General features: G+C 44.7%; 1 protein-coding gene across 4 annotated transcripts in view; it reads right to left on the bottom strand.

Moving 5' to 3' along the window:
• Nucleotides 1–1844: 1844 nt before the first annotated feature.
• The window catches only part of CYLD (CYLD lysine 63 deubiquitinase), a 67029-nt gene continuing 44866 nt past the window's right edge, over nucleotides 1845–24007 (bottom strand). For all 4 annotated transcript variants that reach the window (XM_062176066.1, XM_062176064.1, XM_062176068.1 and 1 more), the window contains 8 exons: nucleotides 22825–22947; nucleotides 19335–19426; nucleotides 18417–18483; nucleotides 13198–13330; nucleotides 12193–12301; nucleotides 10934–11052; nucleotides 10427–10643; nucleotides 1845–7445 (listed from right to left, as the gene is read on the bottom strand). In XM_062176066.1, coding sequence (XP_062032050.1) covers nucleotides 7261–7445; nucleotides 10427–10643; nucleotides 10934–11052; nucleotides 12193–12301; nucleotides 13198–13330; nucleotides 18417–18483; nucleotides 19335–19426; nucleotides 22825–22947 — 1045 coding nt within the window. In that variant the 3' untranslated portion in view covers nucleotides 1845–7260. The remainder of the gene's footprint in view (nucleotides 7446–10426; nucleotides 10644–10933; nucleotides 11053–12192; nucleotides 12302–13197; nucleotides 13331–18416; nucleotides 18484–19334; nucleotides 19427–22824; nucleotides 22948–24007) is intronic.

Raw genomic sequence — 24007 nt, 5'->3', positions numbered from 1 at the left:
TCCCCTGGTCAGCCTGCAGGGTCTCCTCTTGCTTTCATTAACGACATCTGAAGTCTCTCGGCACTTTGGGACAGTCCCTAAACAGAGAGCAGCATTTTCTTCAGGCCCCTTTCAGGGTATCTTGATTCAAGTCCTCTTCAAACAGAAAATCTTCCAGCATGCTTCCATGCTTCCAATTCCACCCCCTCCCCCCTTCTTGCACAACACATTGATTGCATACTTCCAAGGCTCTTTCTCAAGACCCAAACCCTTTCCAGTGGCTTCTCCTCACCCCACCCCACACCCTTGGGGCTTGACCACGCCTACAGTCCTTCCTGGAGCAGAAAGCTCTATTCATAAAATCCCGCCATCCTGGAGCTGACGATGTGGCTGTGGCGCAGCAGGTTAAGCTACCGCCTTGTGATGCCAGCAGCCCATATGGGTGATGGTTCAAGTCCTGACTGTTCCACTTCTGGTCCAGCGCCTCACTAATGCACCCAGGAGAACAGCAGAAGACGGCCCAAGTGCTTGGGCCCCTGCACCCACCTGGGAGACCCAGATGAAGCTCCTAGCTCCTGGCTCTTAGGATTCGGACCAGCCCAGCTCCGGCCGTTGGGGCCACTTGGGGAGTGAACCAGCAGATCGAAGCTCACTCTTTCTCCCTACCCCCCAAATTTTAAATAAATCAGTCTTAAAAAGAAAACACCATCCATGCTGACAGGCGGTTCCCAGCGCTAGCTGCATACTGGACTCTGTAGAGAGCTCTGACAATTCCCACTTGCCCAGCCCCATCTTCCCTGAGTCCAGCAGGCCTGGGGGGCCTGGGTGGGTCCCGGCACTGGCACCCTCACCACCTCCTGCATGAATCCAGCATGCAGGCGGGAGCGAGATGCTCTGCTCTAGCAATGCGCCCCTGTTTGGGGGATTATGAGGGACACTGTGCAAGCCAGGTCCCCCAAAAAGCGTAGGGTGGGGACGGCGGACCCTCTCAGCCAGGTCAGACCTCCTGCCCGGGACTCATTCTCACCTCACCACACAGATCCACAGACAGACACGCATCTGAGGGGTCTTGAAAAAGCTCATGGAGACTGCATGTTAGAAACAAACTGAGCACATTAATGCGAACACGTTTGCACCCCAATCAACTTAGTTTTCAATGGCCTTTCCCCATGAGCTTCTTGAAGGACTCTGAGATGCACCATCCTGGTCACATGAGTAGCCCCAGAGCAATCAGGAAGAATGGATACCCAGGCAAGCCTCCCCTTGAATCTGCAAGGACAATCTGACTGGTGTGAAAACGGCACGCGTGGTTCTCCACGAGCTCACTCAGCTGTGGGTTGGGTGGATTCTTTGGACACATTCTCGACTGTACTATTACCTCCAGTTTTAGCAGCTCAGACCATCCCAGCTGTGCTACCTGGAACTCCACGTTGTTTCTGGGGAGCGTTTGTCCTACCTGTGACCTGAGAGAACAGGACGCAGGTCAGTGCACGCAGGGTCACGGAGACACAACGCACTGGTGGTGCCGGGACCCACTGCCCTGCAGCGCACGCACGGCTCTGTGCCAGGCTTCCAACTGGCCACGGGAGGCAGACAGGAGCAGCTTCCTGTGGGCACAGCTGAGACACTGGGAAACCCCAAGCTCCATGGCGAAACCACGCAGAACCACGGGGTGCCATGGACGCCCGCCTGAGCCGAGACACCGGTGTGAGGTTTTCCGAAGCGACTGTATCGAGGGCAGGGGGCTGACAAAGACACAGGTGCCCTGGGGACAGGTTCCCACAGCAAACACTTGCACTCGCGAAGCTGTAGAGACCCAACCCCGGCTTCCCCATAACCCCTTCTCCAAAGAAATCAAGGAAAAGGAACCATAAAAATCTCATTTTAATGACACAAGAAATAGTACAGAGTACATTTCTTTCCACAGCAGCATTTCATTCATCTCTAAAAAAATTTAACAAAATTAAGGCTAAATCAGAGGAATCTGATAGTAAAGGGATATTTTCTGTGGTGTATTGAGAATGTTTTCATAAATATAGGATGTTCTTCAGGCAAAAAAAAAAATTTAAAAATATTCACCGCGATACCAGGACTGGGAAATTCAGTACAACAAGTGCTCCTCTGCTCGGAGCGCCTACATACAGCTCGACTTCCCTGGGAAGTCGCCAACGTGGCTGTCTCATCACAGAAATGTCTGTGATGCCGAGCCCGTCCGGGCTCCCGAGCCCTCAGTACCAGCTCCTTTTATACGACAACCCAGAACAGCGGAGCCTCCAGCACAAGCACTCCAGGATCCCTGCACAGTGGAAGCGGCCGGGAGTTCCGGTCCAGGAGGGTTAGGCTGGAAGCTGCGGGGCTGGCCCTCCTCCCTGACCTCTGTGATGTGTGATGCCCAGCAATGAGAGTGTGGTGACACAGAATCGCCCTCACTGCCAAGACAGAGGGCTGGGAAGGGCTGCAGGGTTCTGGAGCGGCCTGGCTACCAACACTGCTGTTGACTAGGACTCAAAGAGGAAGCTGTTTCCTTCCCGCTTTCTCACTGTCCTCGGTCACATCTGTTGATACCAGTCCCACTGCCTTCCGACACTAGAGAAACCATTCAGCTGCCCCAGGGTCTAGAGTAAGAGGAAAAGCCTTCACCCAGAAAGCTGTCTCAAAGGAGAACCACGGCATAAGGGCCTGAGAGAGAGAGAGAGAGCACCCTGGTCCACACGGCCCCACGCACACCTGCACAAGCGGGCTCGGCCCACACCTTTGTTCTCCCAGCCTCTCTTGCACGCTAGTTTCCATTTTAACATCCCCTCTTCTCTTTCACGCACTACTCGCTTTGGAGAACTCAAGTATTCTTTGCATCAAGGGAGAACTGTGCGGGTGGGGGCACTGTGATGCAGCAGGTTAAGCCACCGCTTGGGACACCCATGTCTCGTATGGAAGTGCCTGGGATCAAGTCCCACCTCCACTTCCAACCCAGCTCCCCGAGAACGTTCCTGGGAGGCATCAGATAATGGCCCAAGTCCTTGGGTTCCTGCCAACCATGTAGAAGACCCAAGTGGAGTTCCTGGCTTGTGGCTTTGGTCTGGCCCAGCCCTGGCTGTTGCAGCCATTTAGGGAGTGAATCAGAAGAAGAAAGATAGCTCTCCCTGTCTCTCTCCCTATATCCCAAACCCCCACCCCTTATACCTCTGTCACACTGCCTTTCAAATAAATAACAAAAATAACCATCATAAGAGAGTTATGGGGGCTGGCACTGTGGCATAGCAGGTAAAGCCTCCACCTGCAATGCTGGCATTCTGTGTGGGTGCCAGTTCGAGTCCTGGCTGCTCCACTTCCCATCCAGCTCTCTGCTGTGGCTTGGGAAAGGAGTAGAAGATGGCCCAAGGACTTGGGCCCCTACACCACGTGGGAGACCCAGAGGAAGCTCCTTGCTGTTGACTTTAGATCAGCACAGCTCCAGCCACTGGGGGAATGAGCGAGCAGATGGAAGGCCTCTCTCTCTCTGCCTCTCTGTAACTCTGCCTTTCAAAGGAATAAATAAATCTTAAAAAAATTAATAAATAAAAGAGAGAGTTGTGGATGCACTGTTCATGTCACCAATCCCAAGAGAAGGTGCCCTTCTTTTTCATAGCACGCCACCGGACCGGTGACTTTCCCAAGGACACCCTTTATGATGAGAAGCCTGCCACCCCAGAGGAAAATTCTCCCATATCATTTTTAAATTTTCATCATAAAGTAGCAAATGACAATAATGGGATATTTTCCCTTTAATTTTGCATGAGAATTTTTTCTATTTATTCGGCTCCTACAGCCTCAATTTCCCCTAATGAAATCCAATTGGAAGGAAAGTGTTCAAAAAAAAGATGTACCTGTGCTCCAGACACCGCTAGGGAGCAGCAGGTTCAGGTCTATTTACTAAGATGCATCTCCTACATAAATCCACACGTGCACAAGATAAACAATGTGAGAAACAGCCAATTGCCCAATTATGTGGAATGATTAACACAACAACACGGGGCCAGAGTTGTACGGATAAGCCGCCACCAGCAGTGCTGGCATTCCATACGGGCGCTGGTTCAAGTCCCAGCTGCTCCACTTCCAAACCAGCTCTCTGCTATGGCCTGGGAAAGCAGAAGATGGCCCAAGTCCTTGAGCCCCTGCACCAGTGTGGGAGACCTGGAAGAAGCTCCTGGCTCCTGGTTTCAGATCGGCACAGCTCTGGCCACTGTGGCTATTTGGGGATTAAACCAGCAGATAGAAGATTCTCTCTCTCTCTCTGCCTTTCACATTAAGTGAGCTTTGCACTAACAGTCCCCAGGTCCCTGCAGGAACAGTCAGATTCACCAGGCACGGCTGGAGGCCCAAGAATTCGCATTCTTTCATCTATTCAGCTCAATAGTCCAACTCCCTTGTTACATCAAAGAGGAAAGGAAAGCACAGGAAGTCAAGATGCTGCCTAAGGCTGCAGAACAGGAGACAGACACAGGGCCAGACCCAGGTCTCGGCCCCTCAGCCTCCCCCTACCCCCGCACCGTTCTGTCAGCTCCACGGCCTCCCCAGCTTCCTCCAGACCTGCTGGAGTTCCTAGGCACCCAGCACACACGCAGTGGCGCCGCTCAGCTGAGGACGGACACTGTATTCTCCCCTCGCATCTCCACCCATGATCATCCGTGTAGATGCAGATTTATCTGTCCTGACACTGAGCTCCCACAAAGGGGCGGGGAGTGCTGAGTTTATGACAATAAACCAGGAATTGGGTTGGCACTACATCAATTATTAAACTCTCTCTCCTTGTTCTCAAATTACATGGGAAAAAAAAAGGAGGAACAGGAAGAACTTGGCCATTTACCTATAACATTTGGTAAATAGAAACTATAAAAATCCTCAACTATTCTCAGAAGAAAACCTTAACAACTGTAACAAACTATACCGATTACTGTTTGTCTTGGTTTTCAACATGTTTTCCCAGTCTTATAAAACATTCTTTTATGGGTGGGTCAAACTCCTTTATAAAGCTGATAGTGAGGAACTGGACATATCTAGTCTCTACAGTACAACGTGGTTTGTTCTCTCTCTCTCTCTTTCTCTCTCTCTCTCCATATATCTATATATATAAACACACATACATACGTGTATTTAGTTGGAGCAGGGGAAACATGTCTTGTGATATTATCTATTTGTAGCTATGAATCATGAACCAAAATATAAATAAGATAATTCTACTATACTGTCATCTTGATTCTAGATATAAGGCGAAAAAAATAAGCAAAACATTTAAAAACCCAACAGGAAAATACTAAAGAAAATTTAAGGCAGAAAAAGAAATCAACTGGCAGGGACAGTGTCCACCTGTGCCACGCAGCCCGGGCCTGACAACACCCCACCTGACAAACGAGGCTCTGCAGGAACAGTGGGGGCCACAGGGCCAGCTGGGGTGAGGAGGTTCCTGGCTGGCCTGTGGCACTCGGGAGCAAGGGAAGGAAGCCCCAGAGCTGGCCCTCGGCACCCGCCACTGAGCGCTCTCTGCCCCTGGTAGTCAGGGCAGAAAGCCCCACCTGCAATGGCATCAGAAGTTGTGACGGACCTCGGAAACCATGCACACACCCGCACAGTCAGTTCAAGTCTCAGGTTGTACTGTTGCCATTTCCGGAAAGAAGGACCGCTGTCTCCTCCTCCCTCTAATGTTAAACCTGTACTCAGACTCCTACTCATTCCTCCAATCTCTTAAAAGCACACTGAGGAGCTCACTCAGCCTGGGCTTTACTCAACACATAGTACATGGGGACTTCCAGACGGCCCCTCAGCCTCAATGCCCGCCCCATAATCCCCTCGCCACCCCAACCGAAGCATTTCACAGCACAAACCCTTGTGAACTGTATGCAATTTTACACTGCCAAACTGGAAAAATCACAAGGTGCATTTTGGTGCCTCATTATGGTTCATAAGCTAATAAATATCAGTAAAATGGACTGATGAGACCAAGGCGTAGAAGTACCTCTGAAACACTAACTGCAGGGTTCGTGAAGATTCTTTCCGCCTTCGTGGACATTCCCGATTTAGGAAGTTGTACGCCAGGTGCACAGGACATTTTTCCTGTCTTTCTGCAAGTTCAGGAAGTCAGTCCAGAAAGACGACAACAGCACAAAACAACACCCAGAGAATCAACACCGCACGGCACTGACACTGATAGTCTGTGGTTCTGCTCCACGCCCTACACACACACAAGGGAAGCGACCATCTTCTGCTTAATTAATCTGAAGGAGGATGAAGCTGCTACTAGCATTTCAATAAAATATCCGATTCTTAGGGGCCATGATCTCAGATGAATCCAACCTGATTCTAGTAAAGGTAGCGGCCGGCTAACCCAACTTCAGTTCTGCACAGGTTTGAAAACTCCAGCACATCTTTCAGGAAAATCTTAATACATCACTCTATACACCGAATTAATTGTTATGGACTATTTGTTTAGGAACATAATATGTGCTTATTGCTCCAGTCTTTTCATAAAGGGTGCTGAGCCCAACTGCCTGACACGGAGCCTCGACATCAGAAACGCTGAGAGCAGCCAGTCACCGCACGCACGCACGGACCCAAGAGCTCCGCCGGCCGTGCACCCCCATCCTCCAGGACAGTTACATCAGAAAGGGACATTTTAGGACAGAAGCACTCACTTATCTCAAAACCAGGACGAAGAGAACACAGCACACAGGAGGGGAATCTAAGTATTTCCTGACCACGACTGCAGAAACACAGAAAGTCAGCAGGCTGCAGACATGCAGGGGCCAGCGCTATCTAGGAAAGAAGCAACAAATCAAACTCAGCACATCGTGAATAACTTGACTGAAAGTTAGGCTCTGAATAAAATCAAACTATTTCTCCCTCCAGGCAACCGTTAGCTGCAAAGGAAAAATGATTTCATATTGTTGGTCCATAAAGAAGACACATTTATTTACATTCTCAATGGACTAAAGAGGTTTGAAACTGTCACAATTAAAATTGTATGCTTCCAAAAATATCGTATGATCAATGCACTTAACTTAAAGCTTCAGGTATTAATAACTTCATTTAGACTTCTTAAAAAACCAACACAAACATACTTTCTAGAGTGCAAAATGCTTCTTATTAAATACTTCAGTAACACAAAAGCAATGTGTTTTGGAACGCAGGACTCCGTTCGGAGAGGTCACCACCACGCGGACATCCATTGCCGGCAATGGACGCTCAGCACAACGGCCAGCTCCGGGGAGATGCGACGTGCAGCGTGTGCTGGGGTCTTCCCCTGGGCAGTCACTTGTACAGGCTCATGGTGGGACTCTGGTACATGCACATGTAGGCGTCACACAGAAGCCTTCGCGCACAGCCCTGGATTCTTCTCGAGTCCAAGGAATGCAGGTCCTCCAGAGACATCTTCAAGTATTCTCCGACTTCCGGGCAGGGGGTGACCTGAGGAATGTTGAAGCCATTCTGACCCCCTGGAACGAAGACGAAGAACTCTTTTAGGGCGGCGAAGGTCTATGCCCTCCAGGTGTCCTGCCCCACCAAACCCATGTCCTGTCCTGTAACTGAGTGCAGGCTCGCTTTCAGGATCCCAAAGACACTTCATTTTAACTTCTCACTTCTTGGTTCCTTGTAGGATTCTGGAACCAACAGTGAACAAAACTCGTAAAAGAAAACACATCCTGAACGAAGCCCCCAAACCTTGGACCAGGTGTCTGTGTATCCACGTAGGGAATAATGCCATATGGAAATACGCTCTCTAGTGCCTGGGTTCAACTCCCAGCTCCTGACGCTGGCTTCCGGCCAGTGTGGACCCTGGCAGGCAGTGGAGATGGCTCAAGTGATTGCTTCCCTGTCGCGGGAGACCTAGACTGAGCTCCTGGCTCCCAGCTTTGGCCTGGCCCAGCCCTGACTGCTATGGCCATTTAGGGAGTAAACCAGCAGATGTGAGATCTCTCTATATGTATCTGTCTCTCAAATAAATAGTAATGAAAAAATAAATCTTCAAGTGAACACTATTATATTTTCCTTCCTTTTTAAAAAAGATGTATTTGTTTATTTATTTGTATTTGAAAGTCAGAGTTACAGGGAGAGAGGGAGAGACAGAGAGAGAAAGAATCTTCTATCTGTTGGTTTACTCCCCAAATGGCTGCAACAGTCAAGGCTGGGCCAGGCCCAAGTCAGGAGCTTCAATCAGGTCTCCCACATGGGTGCCGGGGCCCAAGTACATGGGCCATATTCTGCTACTTTTCCCAGGCTCATTAGCAGGGAGCTGGATTGGAAATGGAGCAGCCAGGACTTAAACCAGCTCCCATATGGGATTCTGGTATTGCAGGCAGCAGCTTAACCCACTGCCCCACAACCTCAGCTTGATATCTCCCTTTTAAAAGCATGTGCACACCTCAAGCCCAGTGTGTTGTCAATCTCAACAGACTATGACGACGCTCTAGTGGGTGGTCTTAGGGATTCCGGGAAAAGCCCTGGTGGTGTAGCTCTCCCAGCAACTTCGTGAGAGCCGAGAGTTCTAGGTCGAGTGTACAGGCCTCTGGCCAAGAGGCCACCACTATCTCAGGTGCTCAGAGGCCCAGAGCAGAAGACTCTGGGAGCTGGAACTAGAGGAAGTGGCTAAAGGAAAAACAGGCGTCAGAAGAAGAGAACGGGAAGTTAAGACCTGGCCTACAGCAGGTCGGAACCTGAGAACTCCAGAGAGGCAGAGGTGTAGCTGTTCGGACAACCATGTCATTCCTAAAGTCCACTGGAGCCCTGGTGCTTATTCAGCATTCATTAAATAATGACTAAGCATCCTTGAAAAAGGCCTAGAAAGTGCACTACTACATTCCCCACTTCAGGAAGAAACACATTAAATGCAAAACAGGCTTAATTTCCCAAAGACGGTGTTTCCTTCTGTTCTTAGCTTTTGTCATTTGGAAGACAACACAGTTTTGTATAAAACGTAGGCACCAGGATTGCAAGGACAGAGCTGAATATCAACTGCATAACCTTGGACACTTTCAATCTCAGCTTTCTTTTTTAGATTTTTTAAAATTAGTTATTTTTATGGGGCTGGTGCTGTGGCACAGTGGGTTAAAGCCCCAGCCTGCAGCGCTGGCATCCCATATGGACGTCGGTTTGAGTCCCGGCTGCTCCACTTCCGATCCAGCTCTCTGCTATGGCCTGGGAAAGCAGTAGAAGATGGCCCATGTCCTTGGGCCCCTGCACTAGCGTGGGAGACCTGGAGGAAGCTCCTGGCTTTGGATCAGCTCAGCTTTGGCTGTTGCAGTCATTTGGGGAGTGAACCAGTGGATGGAAGACCTCTCTCTCTCTCTCTCTTTCTGGCTCTACCTCTCTCTGTAACTCTGTGTTTCAAATAAATAAAATAATTTTTTAAAAAAATGAATTATTTTTATATGAGGCCGGCACCACGGCTCACTAGGCTAATCCTCCGCCTTGTGGCGCCGGCACACCAGGTTCTAGTCCCGGTCGGGGCACCGATCCTGTCCCGGTTGCCCCTCTTCCAGGCCAGCTCTCTGCTGTGGCCAGGGAGTGCAGTGGAGGATGGCCCAAGTGGTTGGGCCCTGCACCCCATGGGAGACCAGGAGAAGCACCTGGCTCCTGCCATCGGATCAGCGCGGTGCGCCGGCCGCAGCGCGCTACCGCGGCGGCCATTGGAGGGTGAACCAATGGCAAAAGGAAGACCTTTCTCTCTGTCTCTCTCTCTCACTGTCCACTCTGCCTGTCAAAAATAATAAAAAAAAATTAATTATTTTTATATGAAAGGCAGAGAGAGAGAAATGGGGGGCTGGCGGAGACAGAGACTGAAAGCTCCCATCTGCTCGTTTACTTCGCAAATGCCCACAGCAGCCAGGACTGGGCCTTACAAAGCTGGGAGCCAGGAACCCAGCCCAGGCCTCCCACACAGGTGGCAAGGCCCCAACTGCTTGAGCCATCACACACCCAAGGTCTGCATGAGCGGGAAGCTGGACTCAGGAGTGGAGCTGGGACCTGAACCCAGGCACTCAACATGGGATGGTGGCGTCCCAAGCTGCAGCCTACCCTCACACCAGATACCCGCATCACCACCTCAGCTTTAACAAGGGAAGCAGCAGGACAACCCCGTCTGGCCAGGACATGGGCAGAATGATTCTGAGAGCCTGGCATGTACGTGCTGCTGTGGTTCATACAAGGCTGACAAGAGCCTGAAAGCAAAATCCCTCAGCCCCAAAATAAGAATGTCGGGATCCTTTACACAAGTGTGTGTGTGTGCATGCGTGTGCGTGTCTAAACATCACAATACTATTCCTTAGTCTGGGACTGCATTTGGGTTACTTTGTGCATTTTCAAGATCTGACACTGTCACCAGGGTACTTCTGAGTGGATGTTCTCACTGTCTCGTCCCTGGAAGCGGCCACTGCACTGTACACAAAGGCGGCCGCGTGCAGAGCAGGCCTCCGCGTACCATCGCGATCAGCCATGCTGTCAAAGAAGAGCCAGGCCGAGTCGTCCTTGCCGTACTTCACAAAAGCAACGTAATGGCTGGTTTCTATGCAGAGGACTGCAAACAACTCCATCTTCTGGCAGGGGATGCAGCCGTGCCTCCAGTCCCAGTCCGGTAAGTCTTTGGGGAGCGACACTGGGTTGTATTTATGATTAAGCCTCTTGGGATGAAGGTGGACCTAAGGTGGACGAGACGAGAACATCAGGAATGAGCTACACTCAGGGTTTCACGTGAACAACTCCACTTCCTCCTACCCACTACCTCCCTCATAAACTGCAACTAACTACTAAGCATTTCACAGACCCTACCAACTCAACAGTCAGACGGGGTATGGAAAGAGTATTTTATTGTGGATTTTTAAAAAGTTCATTACAATTTTAAAAGAGTTCAAAAACGTGAAATCTGCCATGAACTACAAACAACTTAGCATTCAACCAGAGGCCCTCCTTTAAATGAAGGCAAACCCACCTGGGTGTTGCAGGTTTTACAAAACTGCTTGATTTTCCCAGCCGAGATGTCCGGGTCGTCGTAGCATTCTCTACACTCATACATTGCAAGTCCCCCACAGATTCGGCACTGCCTGGGAGCTGAAACGGTAGTGGAGGGAGAGCAGTTAAGGAGCCTATTAAAAATGCACTCTTTCATTACAAGATTTAAAAGTTATGTTTTATCATTATTATTATTATTTGAAAGGCAGAGACTCAGAGAAACAGCTACCTCCTGCTGGTTCACTCCCTAAATGACCACAATGGCCAAGGCCGGGCTGAGGCCAAAAGTAGGAGCCAGGAACTCAATCCAGGTCCACCACACGGGCGGCAGGAACCCAGTTACCGAGCCATCACTGCTGCTTCCCAGGACGCTGAAGTCAGGAGCCAGGGGCAGTACTGAACCCAGCAGGCGTCCTACCCACGAGGCCAAACGCCCACCCGAAAACTTATGCTTTAAGGGTAACAGTAGTGGCTTCAGAACAGACTATCCCTCCTCCAGCCTCTTAAACTTCAAGTTGAAGCTTTTTTAGATTCAGATTATCTTTAGAGACATTTTCTGTGACCAGATAACAATTCTTTTAAACTAACATATTCTAGAGCATTTCACCCTCTGATTACAAAATACTCATTCATAAAAATTCAAAGACATAAAACAGTATAAAGAAGAAACTGAAAGCATCTACAATTTCAGTTAGCAGAAGATAACCACTGTCAATGATTGTGAAATTTGTCTAATGGTTTTAGAACTGAAAATTTACATATTTATGCATATTTATACACATATTAGAGTCCTCTGGTACTTACCTTTTCATTTAAAGTTAAATCATCATTTTCATACACTGGATTTCATAAACATAAATTTTATTGGCAATAGTTTCATTACAGAGACACACAACTAATTTAACTAGTCCCATCTTATTAATGTTCATGTTGTTTCTAATTTTTTAATCATGTGACAATAGTATTTGCCTATAAAATACTTCTTTCCATAGCTGAACATTTTCTAAGACTAAATTCCCAGAATTAAAATTACTGACTTAATGTTTTCAGTTCTTCAGACACAGAACTGCCTTGCAGACCTACTGGGTCCCATACATATGCACAGTCTCTGTAGTAATTAAAAATAAATCAAGAAAACAGGCATCTCTCCAGTTGCTCTTACTTACACCTGATGCATACAATGTGACAGACTATTTATATATACAAATAAACAAAAATACTGAAAAATTGTATACTTACTGTCTTCAAGTAAATCCGTTATATTTAATTCCAGAGAAGGAAAAATTTTTTTAAATAGTTTAAAGTCTTTTCCAAACCGAGGCATCTGAATAATCAGACATGATGGTGCCTAAAACGAAGGTACAGACTTTTAGAACCACAGTGCTCAGAAGTTTTTCCTATGAAACTGAGACAGTCATGGCTTGTCTGGCTGAGTGGTGATTTTCAGGGATGCGGGGCGGCCTGTCCAACAGGACCCACAGTGGACATGGGATGTTCATGTGGACACGGACGCCAACAGGTCACAGGTCTCCAGTGAGCCAGGGAGTGCGTCACTCACAGAAACCAATAATAGAATGGCTGGTTTTCATGATGGGTTTATATAAATATTTCATAAAAGTTTTGGAAAAATTGTCCTTGCAAATACAAAAACAAAACCACCATCACAGGACTCTGATTTGTTATGTTCTAACAAGTGAGTAACAAACGTTCCCCGAGATATCTCCTCAGAAATGAATAAAACAAACAATAAAAATAAATCACCAAGTCTATACCTTAAAATCATGAAGGTACTAAAACAGAATCAGTAGACTGCAAAAGAAAAATAATTTATTGCCTGTTCATAAACAAACCAATAGAAATTAATTTTTTGATAATTAATTTCTTAATGAAGAGGAAAAATAAATATTCTCTTTTGATACATTTGGATAATATAAATTTGGGTAACATTATTTAAAAAAACATAAATCTTCCTATTTGCTTTAAACTATTTAAAACTTTTCAAGTTACAAATTGGCTTTGTGTTTTCTTTGGCACCAAAAATCCAAATAGTTCAATCTTGATTCTAAGGCATTTTCTGTAAGGACACAGTTGAAACACTGTACATTTTTAAAATTGTGTGTTTTCTTAACAGCTTATGTTTCAAACTGCTCTCAGCTGGCTAAAATCAATAGCTATTGAACCTGCCAGTGGTCGTAAGAATCCTAAGGACTTTCATGTAAAATACAATGAACAAGCACCACCAACCTCTGCAAACTTCAGGTTACTGTTGATGAAAGACCATTCTAACAGCTGCTGAATTGTAGGGACTCCAACCTTCTCATTTTTTTCCATAAAAATTTGATAGAAGTAGCAATCTTGTACTTTTTGACCTGCCGATCTAAAACCATGCAGGAAAAAAAAACCCACATGTAACTCATTTATTAAATTGAAATGTGAATTTGTTCTAGCAGTGTCTGAGAACAGCAAAGCCATGCAATTGATGGAGTGGCTTTCCCTCAATGGAGGGAAAAGAATGATTTGCATGAAATAAGTAACTGTACTTTAAATGTATTCATAAGACATTATGCACACAACCTTATAAATAATTTCCTATTTTCATTTCCATACTGAAAAATTATCTTAGTGATCAGAGTTATGGAATATAAGGAAGCTTCAAAAAGTTCATTTAGAAAATGGAATTAAAAGATACATGAGATTTCCATAAACTTTTGAAAGGCCGTTAGTAAGGCCCAATCAAGAAGCACTGCGTGAACAATAACCAGAAGCTAAATTCACTTAGTTCAACCTCACTGTCCATATCTAGAAATTGAAAAACAGGGAAATAAATTCTCCCATGCCCGAATATGACATCCTTAGACAAACTGCTAGACTGAACTGCAGTTCTAAACCAGAGGCCCTGAGCCCTAGGGAAGGAGCATGACTTCCCAGAGAGCCCAAGCCAAGCTGGGTGTACAGCCCACGGATCCCAACAGCCACGCTCTATCCTCTCTGCCATAGCATGTGCGCTCTTTCCATGGCCACTCACTCATTCAACAAATATCAAGGAAGAACCTACTATAGGCCACAGCGCCACCCTTATATTGAGCATTTTCCTTCTGAATATTTTACTATTGAATGCCACTCATCTTTCAGACTAATTCTACCAAAAGGATAATTAAGCTTTAAGTTCACTGTTTACCTTTTTAGCCGAGTACATTCTGAATATAGATTTAGAATGTTTATATCTAGATTTCAAGATGGGGGGGGGAATATTGACATCATTTTGACAACAAAATCTCAGAAATCCAGAGACCAGTCTGCAGAAACCCCCAGCTTCCCAAGGTAACTTACTCTCCAAAATAAACACAACATTTTGGGAACAAAGCAGGAGATTTTTGAGAGCTGACACAAATAAAAACAGATGACAACCAAAAGGCTGATGACTACAAAAGGCCAGAATTTTTCTGGGAAGCCAAAAAGCAGAAAAATTTTAACAACAGAAAATTAACAAGAACCAAATAAGACTAACGAAGCAGAAAGGAGTAGAAGTGAGTAGTTACAAGTAGAAATTACAAGGATGGCAGGAGCAGGTGGGGGACACGGAAACAGAAATGAGGATGTGACAAACAGCGTTGTGACACTGGGGCAGAATGCTGGGGAGGTGGACAGCCACTACACAGACCTCATGAGCAAAGTTTTGGAAGGGTTACTGGACAAGAACAGTGTGCAATTTGGATGGACATCTACGGAGATGATAAAAAGATTCATGGATTTGTACAATTTTGGTCTATATTTCTTTGTGAAGATAATTAGTACCCACTAACATTCTTTCCGGATTCTGGGCCATCCAGAATGTGGAATATAATGCAAACACGACATAGCCACGTAGTGAGGACATTCAGACCGTGTCCTGCAGTGCGCACAATCGGACACGCCCCGTTTCACCTCGTGGTGCCGAGGTATCCCATTTTCCTTGGAACACTTTGCCTCCAATCACCACCCTTTTTGGTGAGTGGCTCTCACTTTAGTATCACCTTATCTTTAACACTGCACACACAAATAGTCACTTTTATTACCATCCATATTATTGGTTTTCAAATGAGAAGGCTTAAAATACCCAAATTTCCCCATTTCTTGATTCTTCCTGGCTTCTTGCATCCTACTCCTTTATTCTAAATTCAGCTTTGTCTCACTGAAGTACACCCTGTTATAAGTCTCTGGGTGGTAATTTTGTACTTGTTCTTCCAGCTCAGGAATTTTGTGCAGCATTATTCTTAGAATGTAAGTCTGTCAAGCATTCTGAATATTCTTCAGCTATTATCGCTTGAAACATCGCTTCTTCCCTAGTCTCTCTAAGGTCTTCTGGAACAACTGATTTCCCACGTCTCAGCTTCTTTCTTGTCTCCCATTCTTTATCCCTCTGGGCTGCATCCCAGGTACTTTATTAAGCTCTACCTTCCAAATGAGCAACTCTCTCTCCAGCTGCGCATATCTAGTAAGGTACACCCTCCTACCCAGGGCATATTTTCCATTTCTGAAAATTCTAATCTTGCTTGTTTGATTTAGCTTATTATCAAATCTACTTTCGTCTTCTACTGGTATCCAGTCCTGCTTCTGTCTCTTCTATCATTTAATAATACCCATCTTACAGTTTCTTTTGCGTTGTGTGCATTGCTTCAGATTTTTAAGGTATACATCTTCCTATCTGTTACGTCAGCTGACTCTCCCCCAGTCAGGAAGAAAGGTTAATTGAGGGGAGAATGGACACCTGAAAAAAACTGGCCAACTCAAAATACCACTGTACAATTGTTTTTTTATTTATTTGAAAGGCAGAGGGGCAGAGAGAGTTCGGCCATCTGCTGGTTCACTCCCCAGATGCCTGCAACAGCCAGGGTTGGGCCAGGCCAAAGCCAGAGCCCAAAATTCAGTCTGGGTCTCTGATGTGTGTGGCAAGGATCTAATTAATTGAGCCATCACCTGCTGCTTCCCAGGGTGCACATTAGCAGGAGGCGGGATCCAAGAAGAGAGCCAGGACTCAAATCCAGGTACTCGGTATGTGATGTGGGCATCCTAAGCAGTGTCTTAACCACTATGCCAAAAGCCCACCCCCATTTCATGATCTTCAGTGGTAATTCTCAATATAAAGAGGTTGATTTGGGGTCTGAAGGGATGGCATAGCCCTCAGGGGATAAAGAACTTCCCAGGGTCCTTCAAACTGCACAAGGCTTTCAGACTCAGATGTGGTCCCTCCGAACCCGCACTGGGACTCAGTGTGGTGTTCGACCTAGGTTATTACTGGGAGTGCATTACATCCATTAGGTAGTTGGGCGAGGAAAAAGCCAGGATGGAAACAACAGTTTAAAGCACCTGGAATTTCTCTAAGAGGAGAAACAAAATTTTTTTCTCCCAAAGTGCCTGCTAGATTTCCTACGTCATCTATTAACACATCTTTCCTTCTTGACTTGTGTTTGAAGGCTGACTTACAAGATACTGAAACACTACATACAGCTAATTCTATTTTGGAGCTTTCTGTACGGTTCCATTTATCTATATTTCTAATTTTGTACCGTATCACATTCTATTTTAATGTCTATTTCTTTGTTGCTATAGCTTATGATAGAACTATTTCTAAAAATTCTTTAATATTTTCACCCTACTCATTGTGTAGAGGATTCTAAAATCATTTCAGATCTAAATGCTTATGTGCAAACTATTCTGCAAAAAAAAAACTTTGAAGTATTTAATCTTACTACCTAAGACACAATCTTTTTAATTAATCAAAACATCTTTAAGTTCTGTGTAAGATGTCTTAAAAATCTACCTCAGAAAAATGAATTTCTTAGTATTTTCTACTTTCATGTGGTATGAAATTACTCCTTTTTACAATCTGCTTGAAAGTATACATAGAAATGCTATTGATTTTTCCATGATTATTTTTTTCCCATAGCCAAATTACAAACATTTCTCTTACTTCTAATAGTTTCTATAAAATTCTAGGATGTTTCTAGGGACACAGATGGCTATTACTATCTTTAAACAGATAATAAATATATACTCCATGAGGAGGGTGTTTGGCCTGGTGGCTAAGAGGCTGGTTAATACTGCCACGGCCCGTATCAAGAGTGCCCGGGTTCCATGTCCCTCTGTAGCTCCTGACTCCAGCATCCTGTTAATGCAGGCTCTGGTGTGCACTGGTGATGACTCAAGCACCCATGCCGAAGACTTCGAGTTCCCAGCTCCCAGCCTTGGTCTTAGCCTAGACCCAGCCATTGTGGCATTTCAGGAGCGAACCAGCAGATGGATGTGTTCTCTCTCTATCGGTTTCTATTTATTTGCCTCTCAAATAAATATAAATACATACATATATACTCCTGGATGTTTGAGTGTCTTATACTACTTAATCTGTTAAACTTCCCAAACAATGTCAAACTATAATGTGGCACTGGCCCCACTTCCTTCTTCTCACTAACCAAGTCAACAACAATATAAGCAACATCACCTAAGACAGAAGTGGGCAAGAGTACTTGTCTATAATTAGCTTTCTGGGAAGTAGAAGTATATTACCAAGATTCTCAGCAGAGAAACCCAGACCAAAACGCAAAAAGGTTCACCATTTTGACTGTGAACATTCATACTAAGTGGAAAATGCAACCACATTTAGGGGCCGGCACTGTGGTGTAGAGGATAAAGCCCCAGCCTGCAGTACCAGCATCCCATATGGGCGGCAGTTGGAGTCCCAGCTGCTCCACTTCCTTTCTAGCCCTCTGCTGTGGCCTGGGAAAGCAGTAGAAGATGGCCCAGGTCCTTGGGCCCCTGCACCCGCATGGGAGACCCAGAAAAGCTCCTGGCTCCTGGCTTTGGATCAGCCCAACTCCAACCATTGCAGCCATTTGGGGAGTGAACCAGTGGATGGAAAACCTCTCTCTCTCTCTTTCTCTCTCTCTCTCTCATTTGCCTTTCAAATAAATAAATCTTTAAAAAAGAAAAGAACATCTCACTAAGAACATGACTGCATTAAACTCAAGGTTTTTATTCAACACATGGGGAAAAAAGATTGAGTTCTAGAGCTGAGAACAAAAGAGCTAATTTAAGGCTCAATTAATTCTCTGGATGATAGGTAGGCAAAAAACAATGCTCTCATAGTGATTAGATTAGAATGAGATTCTCTTAAAGGGCCTATTAATTTAAATTACATATATACACAAACAATTTCATTTGAAAATGAATTGCAATATTCATAACTAGGGTTAAAATTAAAAGTACAAATTTACACTGGACTTATTCAAGTTAAGGAGGCACTCTGTAGCACATAATGATTAATATAAATTTGCATTTATCATTGCATTTCTAGGACACATGCAGAGTCCTAAACAAATACAATGGTAAATAATCACTAAGGAAAGCACTTCTGCTGGCTGATGTCCCCAGAAACAAAGACTGTCTTTTTTTTTTTTTCAATGATTCTGTAACGATTTAAAAGTTACCTTATTTTTAACAGTGGTTCTACCCTTAAAATATGATGAAATAGGATATTTAAGAATTCTTCAGGATCTAGGAGAAAATTAAAAAATCAAATAAGTCACAGGTAAAATTTTTAAATCATTCAATTTTCAAATTCATAAGTCATGTTCATATATCAAATTCTGCTTCATTCACTTAAATATTCTTCCAGTTAAAAGCATACTTTTCAAGTTTTCCTGACAAAGGAGAAATATAAGGGGCATCTAAAGGCTATGATATAAAGAACTTTTTCAGAAAAACATGATAAAAATAAAACTAAAAAATGAAGTATTGCCTCAATTTTATTATCATTTTTTTCACATTTCAAAGAGCATAATGATTTATATATAGTAAAATAATTTAATTTCTCTGGGGGGAGCTTAGGGTATGTAGAATAAAATTTGTACTATGCCTTGTTTTGCTTTCTATTTAAATATCACGCAGCCTGTAAGCAGTACAGCTGGTTATAGAAGGTTCCTAACAAGTTCAAAGCCAGGAGCTGAATCTCTGAGTAAAGCCATGAAGAGATTAAAACGCTGATCTGTGAGCATAAACTTTATCCTAGATAGCCTTTTTAATTCTCCTTCTATAATAAGAAAAAGTAAGTAGGAAAATGTAAATGCTTTCACTGCTGAGAGAGCAGCAGCTCAGAGAATCACTGCTACAGACAGAGCTGTGTCTTTACTCACTTCTGTATTAGAACCTAGCACCTTCTTTAAGGGGTTCATTATTCATCACTTTTAGAAGAGGCAAGAATTGATTTTAAAAGGGGAGAAAATTATACATTACTTAGGAATCAATTTCTAATTTAAAATAAAAGACACACATGTCAGGTAATAATTTGCATACAAATATGCTTTCAAGATATTTTTAATGCATAAACCTTAAACAAAGACAGTCACCTTTTTCTTCAGAGGTAAATCCTGATGCAGCCTCAACTTTTTCAAGTATTTTCCTCAGTTTCATAATTTTTGTGGCACACACATATCCATATCTGTGTTAGTAAAAACCTATTAATTAGCGGATATTGGCATATATACAAAATTATATAACACTTCTTAATAATCACACCATTCTTGTATAACTCCAATAAGTCATAAATCAATAGGCTAGTTAATTATTTGAAGGATGCAATTATAGACTTCTTGAGGTTTGAAAAAATTAAAGCTGTAGGAACAGAATTATTCCAGACACTATTATTCACCTTCAAAATAAAGTACTAATATAAGACAAAAACATTTTACAAGTTTGTGCTAACTTTTTAAGTAAGATTTGCTTAAGAAATGAAAGCATTTACTTTTATAAAATGGAATATACAATTGTGAGAGAGAGAGCCCTTATAAATATTGAAGGGTAAAATAGCCTAAATGGAAAAGGGAACTGATGAAAAAGTCTACAATCTGCAATGCAATAAGCATAACTAGGACATTTCCACTCATGTTTGGTGGAATTTGGACCACATTCAGTTTAACGTCAATCCTGGACAAAATTCTAAATCTAAAAAATGGCTTCAGAAGAAAACATGGAGGTCATGATGGGTTTCAGGAAGGCAGGTCAGAAGCAGCCAATCCGACATCCACTTTTTATGCTAACCAGTCATTCGCTTAGTTGCTCTCTGCAACCAACGTACACGGAGCATCTGCTGCTTCCACACCAATCCTAGCTGCCAGCCATCAGGAATATGACTGGAGTAGAGAGAGACAGGGCCTCTGCCCAGAGCAGCTTGCAATGGGGAAAGCAGAGGCTTCAGGACCAAATAAAACATGCAGATCTAGCAGGCCTGAGGGCTGTGGACCTGGGAATCTTGATTACAACAGGACATTCCCACGGAGGACCGGGATGGGCAATAGTATTCAAAGAATGTCTGTCGAGGACGAGGGAGGAAAAGAGGGTAGCTTTCCTTAAAGTTTTGGACTTGATCTGTCTTATTTTAGTATCAATTACTTGAAGGGGGAAAAAGTATGCTTAAAATTTTGCATAAGACAAAATAATTGATGTGAAAACTAACTCACCTTAAAGAGTGAGAAGATCACAGCATTCATTATAGAATTTAAGGAAACAGAAGACACAAGCAGGGAAATTTATCCTTACACAGTTTACTCTCCCAGTGCTGTGCTGGAGCAGGTCACTGGGAATGTGCATGACAGCCCAGTATCCTGCTGCTACAGACCAAAAGCTTCTGCAAGGGCTCATGTTGTGGCACAGGGCCTGAAGTCATCACTTACAGTGCTAATATCCCGTGTCCCAGTGCTGCCTGCTGATCCAGCTCCCTGCCAATGCACCTGGGAAAGCATCGGAGGAGGATCCAAGTGCTTAGGACGCTGCCACCCACATGAGAGACCAGGATGGACTTCCTGGCTCCTGGCTTTGGCTTGGCCCAGCCCCAGCTAGTGAAGCCATTTGGGGAGTGGGAAGCAGCAAATGAAACCTCCCTCCCTTCCTCCCTCTCTCTTTTTCTCCTGCCTGCTAATGTGCCTGAGAAAGTACAGAAGCTGGCCCAAGTACTTGGACCCCTGCCTCCCACAAAGGAGTCCCAGATGAAGCTCCTGGCCCCTGGCTTCAGCCTAGTCCAGCCGTGGCTGATGTAGCCATTTATGGAGTGAACCAGTAGATGGAAGATTTCTTTCTGTCCTTTCTTTCTACCACTCTGATCTTCAAATAAATAAATAAATCTTTTTAAAAATGCTAGTCCAACAGGCCGGCACTGTGGCATAGCAGGTAAAGACGCTGCCTGAAGTGCTAGCACCCTATACAGGTGCCGGTTCAAGTACCAGCTGCTCTACTTCCAATCCAGCTCTCTGCTATGGCCTGGGAAAGCAGTAGAAGATGGCCCAAGTCCTTGGACCCCTGCATCCACATGGGAGACCCGGAAGAAGCTCCTGGCTTCAGATCAGCATAGCTCCGGCCGTTGCAGCCAATTGGGGAGTGAACCAGCAGATGGAAGACTTCTCTCTCTCTTCCTCTCCTTCTCTCTGTATAACTCTGCCTTTCAAATAAATAAATAAATCTTAAAAAAAAAAAATGCTCAGGGGGCTGGTGCTGTGGTGCACTGGGTTAAAGCCCTGGCCTGAAGCACCAGCAACCCATATGGGCACCGGTTCTAGTCCAGTCCCAGCTGCTCCTCTTCCAATCCAGCTCTCTGCTGTGGCTTGGGAAAGCAGTAGAAGATGGCCTACATCCTTGTGTCCCTGCACCCGCCTGGGAGACCTGGAAGAAGCTCCTGGCTCCTGGCTTCAGATCGGCACAGCTCCGGCCGTAGCAGCCATCTGGGGAGTGAACCAGCAGATGGAAGACCTCTCTCTCTGTCTCTACCTCTCTCTATAATTCTTTCAAATAAATAAAGTAAATCTTTTTTAAAAAAATGCTCAGCCAAATGTTTATCTCAGAATCACTTTTTTAAGGGAGGGTTGTGGAGGTCTAAATATATTCCTTTAACCAATAAACATCTTACTAAAATACATCTCATCTGTTTCTAGTATAAAAGCAGTAAGAAATTTCAGTAAGCAGTAAGGAGCCAGACTCCACCATTTCAACTAATAAGCATGATTACTGTCAGTAGCAGAGTTGGAATCAACTATTCCCAAAGATGAGTCCCAAGTACCGTTGATCAGCTTTGTTAAGCCTACTGCAACTGCTAAATTCTAGCACTAGTTAAGCACCCCCAAATCAAAAAGCCCAAAACTGAATTGCTTCAAGATTCAAGGGGACATTTGGGATCTCAATTTTCAGATTAGGGATGATCAACCTGTAAAGTTTATACGAATATTTCAAAGTCTGAAGAACTCCAAAATCTGAAACGAGTCTGATCCCGAGTGTTTCAGATAAAGCACACTCGACCTGTATACCAAATCTTTTTAAACCATTTCACAGAATGCAACATGTTCTACATTTTGACCACATTTTTTTGGGGGGGGGGACAGGCAGAGTTAGACAGTGAGAGAGAGAGAGACAGAGAGAAAGGTCTTCCTTCTGTTGGTTCAACCCCCAAAATGGCCACTATGGCTGGCGCGCTGCGCCAATCCAAAGCCAGGAGCCAGGTGCCTCCTCCTGGTCTCCCATGCGGAATGTTGTTGCCAAGCTGGACTGGAAGAGGAGCAACTGGGACAGAATCTGGTGCCCTGACTGGGACTGGAACCCGGGGTGCCAGCGCCGCAGGCAGAGGATTAGCCTAGTGAGCCATGGTGCTGGCCATTGACCACATTTAAATGTATTAAATAAGAAAAGGAAGTATTAGAGCCAAAAGTTTAAAAAAATTAGTATTTCACCAAAAGAACTAACTTTTGCCAGTGTTTTATTACATGAAATCAGAGGATAATTACTGTATGAAAAAACAGAAAATAGCATATCACATAGAAGCAAAATAACTCTACTACACAAATATCTTCTACTTACATTCGCAGAGGATTAACAATTTCTGTCCTCAGTAGCTCTTGCGTTTCACTATAATATTCGACATCATTCTTTTCTTTGGGTCTCAATAACACAGTGTCCAGAACAGAACTAAAAGCAAACAAGCTGCAAAATAAAGGGGGTACTTTTCCTCAGACTGTAAACATTCTTTTAACAGAAAAAAAGAACCAGGAGAGGAAAAGAAGCAAAGACCAGGGAACAAATGAAATAAATAGTCATGGTTTCTGTGACCAGAGGTTTCACAAACCAAGATTCTTGTGAAGATTTCCACGGTTCCACCTTCAGGGCCTGAGATCCTCCAGACTAAAGGGAATGCTAATACTGAAAAGGCAAAGTTTTGAAGAAGGTAAACTTACCTGCAGTATTTTAAAAAAGCAAGCTTGCCTGCTAAAGTTAGAGTCACAAACCTGAGTCAAGCTGCAGACAACACAGAAGGAAGCTGGAAACTTCTTCCCATGGCAAACAACATTCAATATCACACTTCTCTCACTCCAAGTCCTTTGCAAAGATCTAATTTTTCTTAAATGCTAAAATCACTTGTGAATGACTAACAGCATTAACTTGCAGGTATCAAAGAAAAAGAACATCTAGCTAGAAACAGACTTTTTTTTCCAGAAAAATCTAAGCAGCATCTCAGTGCTATAGAGCTTATTTTTATCAATACATCTGAGGGAAACTATCCTGCCATCAGAATGGCCCACCAGTTCTATTCTTCCTACCTTTGTCCTGTAACATCCTCTATTATCTTCCCAATTGCTACAACAGAGCTGGACAAAGCTGGCAGGCCACACTCAATCTAACTGATAGTGGGCAAGCCTCAGAGCTCAATATTCAAAGCCTAAAGATTCCGGCCGGCGCCGTGGCTTAACAGGCTAATCCTCCGCCTTGCGGCGCCAGTACACTGGGTTCTAGTCCCGGTCAGGGCACCGGATTCTATCCCGGTTGCCCCTCTTCCAGGCCAGCTCTCTGCTATGGCCCGGGAAGGCAGTGGAGGATGGCCCAAGTCCTTGGGCCCTGCACCCACACGGGAGACCAGGAGAAGCACCTGGCTCCTGGCTTCGGATCAGCGAGATGCGCCGGCCGCAGCGGCCATTGGAGGGTGAACCAACAGCAAAAAGGAAGACCTTTCTCTCTGTCTCTCTCTCTCTCACTATCCACTCTGCCT

Source organism: Lepus europaeus, chromosome 19 (assembly GCF_033115175.1).
Source record: "Lepus europaeus isolate LE1 chromosome 19, mLepTim1.pri, whole genome shotgun sequence".
NCBI classification, from domain to species: Eukaryota; Metazoa; Chordata; class Mammalia; order Lagomorpha; family Leporidae; genus Lepus; species Lepus europaeus.
Note: the sequence above shows the minus strand (reverse complement) of the source record. Positions and strands in the feature narration are given on the sequence as shown.